Raw genomic sequence first — 13,396 nt, 5'->3', positions numbered from 1 at the left:
TAAAGGAACTGAAAAAAGCGAGGAGATACTATACGTCGATCTAGTAATAGGTATAGTCTTAGGGCCTAACGCTATAGACGATAAGCGCTAGGAGTAGATCGAGTACAGTTAAAGAGACGAGATACTAGTAAAGGGCTAAGGTATAAGTCCTATCAATCTAGAAAATTATAGTTAAAGCTACTACGAAAAGCTAGCAAGGATTAGAATCGAGACTAGTCGTCTTTATATCCTCGATATAGAGTAGAAGTTTCTTTATTAGTATTAGAGCGAAGCCTTTACGTCTATAAAGGTAAAGTAGCTTGCGATTAATACGATCGGGGCTAGGTATCTAGGGACGGCAGAAGTGTTACTATAGGAGGAAGGGGTATAGGTAATTATTCTATACTCGGTATATATAGCCGGCGTTCGTAGCCGGCAGATACTAACAGTTAAACAGAAAGCGTTTCTCGAAGGCAGAGTGCTACTACTACATAAAATCTTTACTAAGGCAGAGAGGGCTTATATCCGGAATCTAAGCTACTAGTAGGATAGGTTAGCGTTGGAATTCTCTAAATCTCTATATAAGCCTCCGAAGGATTACCTATTTTAGCGATACGGCTTTATCTCGACTACTCCGTAGGTACCCGAAGAAGCTCGAGCGCTCTTTAAGGTCTTTACTAAGAAGCGGAAGGAGTTCGAGGATTAGGATTGGTTAATAGAGCTATTAGTTAGTCTTAGGTTTCGTAGTTAGACTCGGCCTAAGCATTTGCTTATCGAGTGTCTTATACCGAAAGAGGATAGATTAAGACTAAAAACGAGCTTAGATTCGTTAGGTATAGTAGCTCGGTTCCGTTAGTAGGAGAGAGCCGCCGTATAGAAGGCAAAATTCAAGTAGTTAGGGTAGCTAGGAAAGAAATTCTAGTAGTTAGGCTAGCTAGGGTAGCTAGGAAAAAAAATCTAGTAGTTAGGTAGCTAGGAAACAAAAAAAAAAGGTAGCTAGCTATTTACTACCTAGCTATTCCTAACGATACGATGCTATAAAAGAAAGGGTGTTTCTCTATAGCTACTAGTATACATCTACTACTCCTAAGTCCTTACCTTACCGTACGAAACCTTAAAACATACCGACCGACATTATATATATACTAGGCGCTATACTAGGAAGGGTAATAACGAGACGATAGTCGAAACAGTCTAGTATACGAGCGAGATTACGACAACGTCGAGAGGAGGTCGTATACTTACCTTCGAGCCTATCGAGTCCTAGACGACGATTAGGGCTAGATTCATCCTCTCCGAATCCTAGTAGTAGGAATTCATTATAGGGTACTACTACCTAGTCCTTACCTTTACGGAGTCTAAGTAGAAGGTTGTTCGGAGATATAAGAACATCGAGTATTAACCCGGAAATCTTCGAAAAGGCTAGCTAGGCGTATCTTTAGAAACCCGAGTATATAGAGCAGTTCAATTAATAGGTCTATAAGATATAGTTCCCTTTATACTTACGTTCGAAGGAGTATAAACTCCGGAAGTACTCGATACGATAGGGGAGTAAGGAGCGAACGGACACATTCTAGAAGTTCTTTATAGAGGGGGTATTATACCGTTATACGACTTCTCGACTTAAAGGTTAACTAGTAATTGTCTACAACTTCTACGGTTTAATCTTGAAATACCCGAAACTAGGGGATAGGAACTTATCGCCTACAAACTATCTCTATTCTAAATAGTGTCGGGAATCTTAAGGAGAGAGGAGAGTTAATATAGATACAGCGTTCTAGAAAGAGATATATCTTCTAAAATGCCGGCTATAGCTGCCGGCTACAGCTGCCGGCTATAGATTCCGGCTACCTAAATCAACCGTAGAGATCTAGCTAATTATTATAGGCTACGCTTAAGGAAGCTCTAGGATTGAAGGCTACCGATTTCTCCCCCGAAGACTTTAAGCAACTAGTAAACGAAATGCTAGCTATAAACGGTCTTCCGGAAGACTTCTACGAAAGGGAGTCTATATAGAAGACATACCTATATCTTATAAACTACCCTCCCCTATTTCTCGGCGCGACAACCTAGCGTATTATATTCGAAAAGAACAAAGAGGCTACGTTAGACGACATTCGGGAGATCCTCCGTAATACTCGCCGAGTAGCTATTACTATCGATAGCTAGTTAAGCCGGACTATAAGAGCCTCCTTCCTCTCGATTATACTATACTTTATCAATTCGGATTAGAAACTCTAGGAACTTATAATCGGATTCCCTAAAATTCTAGGTTCCTATACTAGTAAGGATATAGCGAAGCTTATCTATACGGCAATAGATAGGGTTAGCGTAACAACGAAACTAATCTCGATTACTACGGACAACGCTAGTAATAATCGAACATTATATAAGGCGTTGTATATACAATTCACTCGTATATGTCTTTAAAATTACTAATTGTATCGATAGGGTCGAGTACGTAGAGGAGATTATAAGGTCTACAATCTAGCTTAATCTTCCGAATATTAAGCTCGCTACGATTCCGGATACGCACAACAATACGCACGATAATAACGATAAAGAGGAGCCTATTAATAGCCCTAGCCCTATTAAATCGGAGCCGACGTCGTTGCTAGTTATATCCCTATAGAAGTTTCCCTACCTCGCTTATATAGTTCAAATCGCGATCCGAGCCCTCTTTAAGACGCTTAAAATTGCACTATTAAACGACGACTAATAGAAGATCCTAGATAAGGATAAAGCAAAGTCGAAAGTCGAGAAACTTATTATAGTAATAAGACGGGATAAGGTAGAGAGCCTCGCTCTCGTTTTATATAAGGTATAACTTTTGTCCGTAGCCGGTACCTATAGCCGGCAACCTAGTATAGTTCTAACTCTTTTTCTCTAGCTTCGTCGTCTAGCAATATATACGAACTCGAGCTTATAGAGATATAACCGATTCGAGGCTATTTAAAAGAACCTAATCGAGCGCCCTAAAACCGATGCCTAGAATATCGTATAGAATAAGCGATAGCAAAAGCGGCCTCCTTAGCGCCTACTCCGTTTTACCTAAGACGTTAAGACCCGGTTCGATTCGACTTTCTATATAGTTACGAGGGGATGTACTTTACGTACCGCTCTCGAGATCTATTAGAGTTCCGAGGGTATTAAGTAGCTCGGCCTTACCGCCGCCGAATAGCGCTAAGTAGAGTATCTCGTCGATATTAGTAAGCATTACGCGAAGGTTACTACTACGATTAGAAGAACCCGAGGACCGACGATCTACCTTGTCTTTACGTACTATAACTAGCTCTTTAACGAGCTCGAGGAAACCGTAGCTAAGCTAGCTAAGAAGAGCGTTCTCTAGAAAGTAGCTATAACGAAAGCTATAGACACCTCCTATACTAAGTTACATAAATATTATAGTGCTACCTTTAACTCGTTTAGGGATATCTATAGCGTTACGTACTTGCTTAACCTAGTAGAAAAGGATATATACTAGTAGAGGCCGGAATAGAAGGCGGACGAGGTATAGCCGAAGCATTACTAGACTATTCTAGAAAAGATGTTCTACGAGCGTCGGAAAGAAACTAGTCTAAATATAGCTCCTACAAAGAAAAAGAAGGTTTAGAAGGCTCCGATATTATACCTATTTCGTAGGTAGGAAGTAGAGGTAGAAGAGGAAGCAACTACTAAAGTAAATAAGGAAGAGTTCGATCTCTATCGGCGCGCGAGTAAGTACAAACCCGTAGGCTCGGAAAGAGGGCTAATAATCTCTAGATCTTACCGGTCTTCTAGACGAATTCGGAGACGATATTCTCGCTATATAGTAGCGGTTAGAGCCTAAGTTTCTAACGATAGCGTCGGTCGCTCGGGACGTCCTCGCTATCCCGAGCGTAGGTATAGGCTATAAGAGGTCTTTTAGTATCGCTCGTTACTAGGGCCGCTTTAATCGAATATACTCGCCTACTACCTTCGAATCTATTATAGTATTCCGATACTATCTCCTCTACTAGAATCGCTAAGGTAGGTTACTAAAGATTATACTAAAGGAGTTGATCGAGGAATTAGAAAACCTTAAGATCGAAGAAACCTAAGAGCGCGAAGAGAATACGAAATTTAGTCTAAGCGAAACCCTAATTAGCGATAACGAAGAGGAGGAGGGCGGAGGTAGAAGGCGATACCGGGTCGAGAAGCGGAAACGTATATAGGCTTAGAGTAGCTTTAAGGAGACGAAGCGTTTACGTATAAGGTAATATAGCCGGCGTATATAGCCGGTATATATCCGAAATATGTTTCGAATTCCTAGGACCTAAACAGACTAGTTGCTATAGCAACCGACCCCGCTTACCTACGGACTATTTCTAATTCTCTGTTCGCTCTTCCTCTCCTTCTTCCCTTTCCCTATATTCTTAAAGACAAATATACCTTAAGGATTCGGCTCTTCGGGCCTTCCTAAGCCGGCTACCTCCCCTTCCTTAAGCTACTATCCTTTATTCGAATCTAACGATAACCTAATAAGGCAGTTTAATAGAAGACTATTTGTTCTAGAAGGCAAGAAGTATTAATGTCTCCCTACGATTATATGCTTATTAATTTTCTAGGTCCTACCGATATACCCTCGTCGCCTAAACGCGTAGATAAATATCTTTAGAGGCTAAAGGGTAAGGGTAAAGCAAGCTAAGTATAGGGAGACCGTAGCGAGAACGAGATATCGGAAGAGTAAGGCTCTCCGTAGTATATACGAAGGAAGGGGGTTCCTCGGAAAACAGTACCGAAAAACAAGAAGGCTATAGGTAGATAGGAGAAGGCTAAAAAGAGTAGGCGGACGAAGACTATCGCGAAGAAAAGTTATCTTTCTATTAAAAGAAAGGGAATAAGGCAGGACTCGACGATAAAGAAGCGGCGCTTTAAACTAGGTACTATTACCCTTCGCTAGATCCGGCTTTTCTAAAACAAAAGAGGGACCGAGCTTTTAATCCCTAAGACTCCCTTCTAGCGACTCGTCCGAGAAATTACATTAGATTTTCAGTCTAGTATACGATTTACGGCTAAGGCGATTAGTACTCTTTAGGAAGCTATAGAGGCATTTCTCGTAACCGAGCTTAAGCTTTTAAACCTCCTTACTATCTATACGAAGCGGGTTACTCTTCAAAATAAAGATATACAGCTTCTAGCTAAAATTCGGCGTCGGTTTATAGCGGATTAGTTGGAAATTGTATTTAGTCGTTAGATTAACCTAGGAGGAGGCCCATTTTCGCATCCTTTTACCGGCTATAGGTGCCGGCCATATTTCTAATTTTATCTCCGCGCCGTCCCTAAATCTAAGGTACGAAGTAGAAACCTAGCGCTCTATATTTACCCGGCTCTTATAGAGACGAGCTATATTTAGATTAGTTTCTTCGTATATCGCGACCTAGCGGGTAGTAAGCGAAAGGGCGATAGAACGTTTATAATACGTCTCTATTTAAACCTAAAATATAAAGGTCCTAAGGAGCCCTAGCATCCTAACTACAAGGAGATTCTTTAGTATTAGCACTTTAATCCTCTATACTACGAGGTAGATAGCAAGCCTACGAGAGAGAAACTTTAACGAGAAATTCTCTATAATGCGTAGCGCTATTGTATAGCTATAGATACGTACTAAGTCCGGTAACTCGAAGAAGAATTAAGATAGCGTATTAGCGACCGAGGAGGAGATCGATAGTATACTAGTAGAGTCGAGGTCTTATAAGCGAAGTATAAGATAATATAGGCTCTTAGTCGTATAGAGTAACGTACTATATAAATAACTAGGCGTACTACTCTTATTCACTTACGACCTATATCCTAGGATGCTCTTATCGTACTTTTTATACTCTTTTCTAATACCTTATCTATAATCGCTCCGCGATAACCGAGTAAATATAAGCTATAGGATTTCCGCTCGGTACCTTAGCCTTCGAGATACGGCGGAGTTGATTCTCTATAATACGTAGCGCTATTGCATAGCTATAGATGCGTACTAAGTCCGGCAACTCGAAGAAGATTTAAGACAGCGACCGAGTAGGAGAATAATAGTATATTAGTAGAGTCGAGGTCTTATAAGCGAAGTACGAGATAATATAGGCTCTTAGTCGTATAGAGTAACGTACTATATAAATAACTAGGCGTACTACTCTTATTCACTTACGACCTATATCCTAGGATACTCTTCTCGTACTTTTTATACTCTTTTCTAATACCTTACCTATAAGCGCTCCGCGACAACCGAGTGAATATAAGCTATAGGGTTTCCGCTCGGTACCTTAGCCTCTAAGATAGGGCGGAGTTGAATTTAGAGCGATAGCCGGCACTCGTAGCCGGCACTCGTAGCCGGTATATAGAGACGGTAGTAGGCCTTTTCCTGCTAAATGACTAGCTTGTTTAGTATAGCCTACCTAATATTTCTTATATTTACTAGCAATAGGCCTAGGTTACTTATAAGATTACTATAGCTAGTAAAGGCATTACTAAAGAATATCTATACTATAGTAGGATACTATTATTACGCCGGCTATTCATTAAAAGGAGGCTTTCGCCTATTACTATACCGGCTATATATGCCGGCTATATTTCAAAGTCTGCCGTACCTGCCTTTTTTAGCCGTGCCTACCTTTTTTAGCCGTGCCTGCCTTCTTTCCTTGCTCTAACGTTACTATAATATAGGCTTGCGCGAAGCTTACTCTATTGCTTAGCGATACCGCGACACTACCGCTATATTCAACCTTCGCATCGATACCTATACCTCTACGCTCTATATCTACTACCTCCGTAATACCCTCGCTCCGCGCGCGTCTTCGTATACCTTCGTAACGCACTTTTTTCCTCAATTCGACGACTTTTATAATAGCGAGTCTACTTAACTAAGTTACGACGCCTCGTAAGAAGGGACCTACTACTTCTACGGGTCGTAACAAGATCGGAAATAGTAGAACGAGCATAGTATATTAACGTAAGATAGCTGCTACTGCTGCCGCTAGCTCCGGTGCTAGAAAGGGCGTCGCGAGTAAGGCTCCGCGTAAGATAACGGCGGGCAAGGCTCCGCGTAAGACAACGGCGGGCAAGGCTCTACGCAAGACGACAACTAGCGCTTCTACTACTAGTAGCAATCGTACGAAGCGTCGATAGCGCCTAGGAAGTAAGTCCTATTTATAGCCGGTAGCGTAGCCGGTAGCGTAGCCGGTAGCGTAGCCGGCATTCTTACTGTCTTTTTACTAATCCTTCTTTAGCCGTAGCCCTCCGTAAGATTCGGCAGTATTAGAAGAGTTCTTAGCTCCTAATCCGTAAAACTCTTTTCTAACGACTTGTTCGCGAAATTGCCTAGGATTATAGAACGGACCTTCGCTTCTAAGCCTCCGCGATAGGCGCCCTTTAAGAGGCTATAGAAGCCTACCTAGTTCGTATCTTCGAATATATGTTTCTCTTCTACCTCTTTTCGGACTATACTAATACTATTTTAGCGGTCAACCTTATAGCTATCTACGCGAAGCGTATAACGATTATAGACAAGGATTTCAAAGCACTCGATTAGATTCTAAAAGGCTAGAATGTCTACATTCGAGACGGTGCTAGGTAGGATAGATGTTCTAGTAGAAAGGATGTTCGTAGTGTTATCTACAAGCTTTTCTATATACGAAATAAGCCGCTATTATACGGCGCTGTATACCGCGCTCTAAATACTCTCTAAGCATATATATATAGTACAGTATGCTTTATTAGCCGTACGGAATAGAAGTCTCCCAAAATCCCGTTAGTACTAAGGAGTAAAAAGGCCGGCTACGCTACCGGCTACGCTACCGGCTACGCTACTAGCTACGCTGCTAGGTTTTTTAAAGAACTAAAAGAAGATAGACATTCCGGTTGATTTGTATTAGTTTAGATTTTTATAAAAAGAAAACAGGGAAAAATAAGGAAGGTTAAAGAGCCTAATAGTTATAGTTATAGGCACTATCCCTGTTTTCTAGAGCATATTATATACCTGCCTTCGCAACTCTACCTAATACTCCCTCTAAATATCCTTATACTCTACCTACTGAAAATTTAACTAGGTACCTAGACCTGCAGCTGCCTCTATATCTTTTACTATCTTCTATAGGTTGAAGGCCTCTTCTATAGCAGCCTCTACCTCCTTATACAATACGAAGTCACTACCTGCCCTACCCTTTATATCTCCTAAATAACTAAGAGTTCTAAGGAACGAACTAGCATTCGGCCTTAGTATAGCGAGTAACTAGTAGAACGTTCTATAGAGCTGCCTTATAGCTCTTTTATATACTATGCCGATACCGAGGGAGGAGCTATCCTAGTACTTAATGTTGTCGAATAGTTCGGTAGGAAAGTGTATAAACTTCTTAAGGAGGAGGACTTCTAGGGAAATCGATAAGTTCTGCCTAGATCTAGATAAAGACATTCTACTAAGCAGTTAGGGAATTAAACCGTAAACGAAAGGATGAAATTCATACCTAAGGAGTGCAGTTTCCGAACTGAACTATAATGCCTTGTATATGTATATATATGCTTTTGATTGGTTAGTGCCCTTAGCTAATTGTCTATGGATTTAAGGTTATATAAGTACCTTCATACAACTACGTAGCCTAAGTAGGATTCGAAAATTCTATAAGTACTAAGGACTAAAAATGCCGGCTACGCTGCCGGCCACACTGCTAAGTCTTATAAAGGGCTTGCTTAAAGCTACGTATACATTCGTACACTTCTTAAAAACCGATAAATTATATAGTTCGAACTAGCTACTTATATAGTTGCTTAGCAAACCAACCCAAACTAAACTAGAGTTTCGGCTTAGCAAACCAAACCAAACCAACCCGAACCACTGCGGGGTCTAGCTATATTTAAGCAATTTTCTTATGCGGTAGAAGCTTAGGTAGCCTAGACGTCGGTACTAGACAAGTACGGGATGCGTGTCTATATCTATTTTTGCAGCAAATAGAGGAATCGACTACTATTCTTCCTTGCTCTATAGGATATTGACTAACTGCATTATATAGAGATTTTTCATTATCTTAGTAGTACTAATATAGTAGCCTCCGGCGGTAAGGAGCTTAACTTCTCCTCCGCCCTATTTCCTATATATACCGGACTTGTCTAGCTTAGATTGTAATAGGAGGTTATATATGCTATATAGTGCAAAAGCAACTCCTAGGAGTTTAAGCTTAAACGGGGCACCGTCTTAATCGATTATATAGATTTCTATAGTACCTCCTCCTTATACTTAAAGCTTAGCACCGCTGTCGGCTATACCGATCTGAAACTAGAGTGGTTGCAGTTTAGTAAACTATTTAACATTATTGCAAATGTATATCGTAGCACTACTGTCTAACAGCTATGTGTCCCTTGTAACTAATGCCTCTTCTAGCGTAGCTATCGCGAATGCTATTTTTATCGCGGGCGACTCGTTACCTACTAGTACAAACTCCTATCCCCCGATATGCGTTCTTAGAATCTCCTTATTAAACTCCTCCCTCTAAATGCCTGTCTTACTAACTATCTGTAAAGTTGTGTTAGTAACGGCGGGGTTAGAGAACGACTAGGTACATATACTAGGTTCTAGTTCTATAGTAAAGCTAAAGAATTCTTAATCTTCTCCTAACTCGTTATCGGCAATATAGCCTTCTTCTTTAGGCAGACTAGCTTAGAGCTCTTCCTAAAGCTATCTGCTATTATCGGAGGTTAGGTTAGCATTTATAGCTCTCTCGCGTATTAGGGACAGTTAGCCGAGGCGTTAGTATAACACTGTAGCCGAAGTTCTTAGTGCCTAGTTAATTATCGGAGTTAGTTAGAGCTCTAGAACGTTCTCCGTTAGGTCGGGATAACGTACGCCTTCTAGCTAATAATTAACTGTAAGCGGACGCTGTCGAGTGTTGCGTAATACATTAAGGCTAGTAACCCTTAGGTTGTTGTTAAGCTCTTTAGAATTATATAAAGAGTCTAAGCACTCGAATTCGTCTAGTACGGTCACTTCTGTAGCGATAGCTAGGGTGTCCTACATTTAAATTACGAAGTCGAGGTCGAGGTTACTATCTATATAGAGGTAATTATTAAACACCTCTACTAGTGCCTAGACTCGCTAAGGGGTAGTTGCTACCTAGTCTTACGCTTCTCGTAGGAGTTTCTAGAACTTATCGTTATCTCCTTCTATAAGACCGATCTACCTATCTAGTCTAATAGTACTATAGTAGTTAACATTATTACTAATTATAAGTAAAGCGGATTGTCCTCCTTTGTCGGTAGGGGTACTAGCTAGTGCTAATTTAGTCTTGTCGCCTTCCTGCTTTGGCTTTAGTTTAGGGTGTTTAACCTAGCACTCTGTTTCTTCGTAGAAACCCTATCTGCTATAATAGTCTAACTTTTTACGTTCCTTGCCTAAGTTAGTGTTTTTTAAAGAGTTGCTACTAGGAGTAGATGCCTTATTGCTATTGTTTAGCTTCCTTAGTTCTACTAGTGCCTTCTTCTTCTTTTAGAGTACGCGCGCTTCTTCGCTTAGAAGTTGAGATTTTAGTAAGGTAAGAGACGTCGAGATGCCTACATCGCTATATCGTTTATAAGCCGTAACGAAATCCTCGTAGTCTCGTCCTAGACCTTCGATTATCTTAGCTATAAGCTTATTGTCGGATATATAATTATTATTCTTAGTTAGTAACCGGAGATCGAGTCGGAGCATTTCTAATTTGTAGATATAGTCTACTATACTATCGTAGTGCTATACTTTAGCTCTATTAAAGTCTGCGGTAGCTTACTATAGTGCTCTCTAATCGGAGACTTTAATATACTTAACTATGCCCTCGTAAAGTGTCTATAGACTATCTGTTTCTAAGACTAACCCGTAGATCGCTAGATAGACTTTGCCTTAGAGCTAGGCGATACATTCCCGCTTTCGCTTATCGTATTTATCGTATTGCTCCTTCTTATGCTTATAGCTTAATATAGCTACTTTATAGTCCTCCTTCTAATCGGTATACTCTCCTTAAATTGCCTCTTTATAGTCGGTAGTCCAATTTCGAGTAGTACCGGTAATGCCGAGTTGTTTAGCGATTTGTGCTCTGTCTAGCCAGGTCGGAATCTCCGGCTTAACTAGCGCGGGCTTAGTTCCTTTAATAAGGCTATAATAGTTCTTAGCTTTCGCGCGAACCGTAGTTATACGATCCTAGGTAGTAAATTGTTATTAGGATACTAAGACTTTGTCGCTATTAGGGTCGATAAGAGAGGTGCTTGCCTTCTCGGTAGTAGATAATGTTATTTTAAGCGCCCGAGAGTACGCGTATAGAAGCGTAGGCAAAGGCGCTCCTAATCTTTACAAATATATAAGAAATTCTAACTCTTACTAGTAGACCGATTCGTACGGAAACTAGAAAGAAGAAGGAGATATAGGGACTCGTTAGTAATGCTAACGGAAAGGAATTTAGAGCTGTGCTAACGAGGCTACTTTACTTCTTAGTCGCAGTTCGGAGGATATTAGATTAAAATGCGGAATAGGGCTCAACCTATTGAAACTACTTATAAGTGTAAACTCTGATGAATTGGATAATCTATCTAATGCTAACTAGGAGCCTACTATTAGTATCTCCTCTTGTTTGCTATATCTTTTACGTTACAGAAGGTGTAAGAAGAGTCTAAGACAAACAACACTTTCCAGACATTCGCATGCGCTGTGCAATTCACTCTGCATCGAGTGGAAGCGTTATAGTCATACCTCGAGAGAACAAGCTTGTCAGACTTTACATTCAGCTGACTACAACCGAGAATGCTGCCGAAGGCGGTGCGGCGAAAGCAGACCGGTCGAAAATCTCACCTGAGACTATCCTAGCATCTGCCCAGAAGATTATGGCTCCTTACAACATCACGTACAGGAAGCTTGACTGGTGGACTGCGTATCAAATTGGACAACGAGTCGGCACAAGCTTCTCTGCTCATGAACGAGTGTTCCTCGCAGGCGATGGTATGCCTACTTTGTCGGAACCTGATTTTGCACGAATGCGACTGACATTGATGCTCCCAGCTGTTCATACACATAGTCCCAAAGCTGGGCAGGGTATGAACGTTAGTATGCAGGACAGTATGGCCCTCTTTGGGCTGTGCTCAACGATATACCAAATTGCTAACATTTGCTTGCCCAGCATTCAATCTTGCCTGGAAAGTTGCAAGTGTCGTCAAAGGTGTTTCCTCCCGGGCGATCCTGAAAACTTACCAGTCCGAAAGACGTCGCATAGCACAAGATCTCATTGAGTTCGACCACCGTTTCTCGAGACTCTTTTCCGGACGCCCCGCAAAGGATGTCATGGACGCTGAAGGCGTCAGTATGGAAGAGTTCAAAGACGCATTCGTAAAAGGAAACCTGTTCGCGAGCGGCATTGGTAAGCATCGCTCCGGCTCGAGTTTGGCCGACGCTGATCAATGCTCTCTTCTCAGCTGTCGATTATGGTGCTAGCAGCATTGTTGCAAAAGCTGGCGAAACAACTGACCAAGGAGACGGCACTGAGGTGTCGGCCTCAGCAAAGTTTCGAGTACAGTCAACTCAATCCTTGGCCCCAGGAATTCCAGTTGGGAAACGTATGCCCAGCGTGAAGGTCCTCAATCAGTCCGATGCTCGGCCATGGCATTTTCAAGAGCTTCTTCCAAGTAATGGTCTTTGGCGAATCGCCTTCTTCGTCGGAGACATATCCAGACCATCTGAACGGCAGTGCGCAGAAGCCATTGGAAAAGCTATCGATCACGAAGCTTCATTCTTGAGACGATACACATCCGCAAATGCGAGGTATGATTCGGGATTCGAGATTCTGGCAGTACATTGCGCTCCACGTGCTACTACCACGATCTTCGACTTCCACCCTGTGTTCCGGCCATACGACGAGCTTGATGGGTGGGACTACGCCAAAATATTTGTCGACGAGGATTCTTATCATGAGGGACATGGAAGAATATATGAGACTTTCGAAATTGATAAGTCAGTTGGCTGTGCAGTAGTGATCAGGCCTGACCAGTATGTGAGCTATGTTGGGGCTGCAGACTACGTTGAGTCGATCAATAAGTTCTTTGCTGGATTCATGATACCTGCTCGGGAGACTTATAGGGCAGCATTGAACAATCCAGATTTAGATAGAGATTGACAGCGGTGGAGTTGTGGAGCCTGTAAATGGAGAGGACAGGAAGGCTGCGACTGTCGCTGCTACGACGGCAATGTGATGCTCTTTGTTTACAGCAACGTCGGTGGACAGTACCGCCATCATCGGTGGGACACCTCCAGTCCTGCTGCTCAAGTGGACTTTCCTCCGCGTCTCCCCACAAAACATATGTACTTGTCTCATCATGTGAGGCATTGGTTATTCACGAGGTCTGCAGACCTCCAAAGCTGACCGCGCCCGCACAATGTTCCGAGGACGTACGTACAGGTTCTATGCCA

General features: G+C 41.8%; 1 protein-coding gene across 1 annotated transcript in view; it reads left to right on the top strand.

The window, feature by feature from the left end:
* MYCFIDRAFT_135650 (uncharacterized protein) overlaps positions 1-13,103 on the top strand; it is a gene marked incomplete at both ends in the record, with an annotated part of 19,468 nt that extends 6,365 nt beyond the window's left edge. The window contains 4 exons of the mRNA XM_007926674.1: positions 11,615-11,935; positions 11,996-12,052; positions 12,114-12,350; positions 12,406-13,103. Of these exons, the coding sequence (XP_007924865.1) occupies positions 11,615-11,935; positions 11,996-12,052; positions 12,114-12,350; positions 12,406-13,103 (1,313 nt within the window). The remainder of the gene's footprint in view (positions 1-11,614; positions 11,936-11,995; positions 12,053-12,113; positions 12,351-12,405) is intronic.
* Between the last annotated feature and the right edge of the window lie 293 nt (positions 13,104-13,396).

The sequence above is a fragment of the Pseudocercospora fijiensis genome (assembly GCF_000340215.1).
Source record: "Pseudocercospora fijiensis CIRAD86 unplaced genomic scaffold MYCFIscaffold_3, whole genome shotgun sequence".
In the NCBI taxonomy this organism is placed as follows: Eukaryota; Fungi; Ascomycota; class Dothideomycetes; order Mycosphaerellales; family Mycosphaerellaceae; genus Pseudocercospora; species Pseudocercospora fijiensis.
The sequence above is the reverse complement of the archived record's forward strand: the minus strand, read 5'-3'. Positions and strand labels throughout refer to the sequence as shown.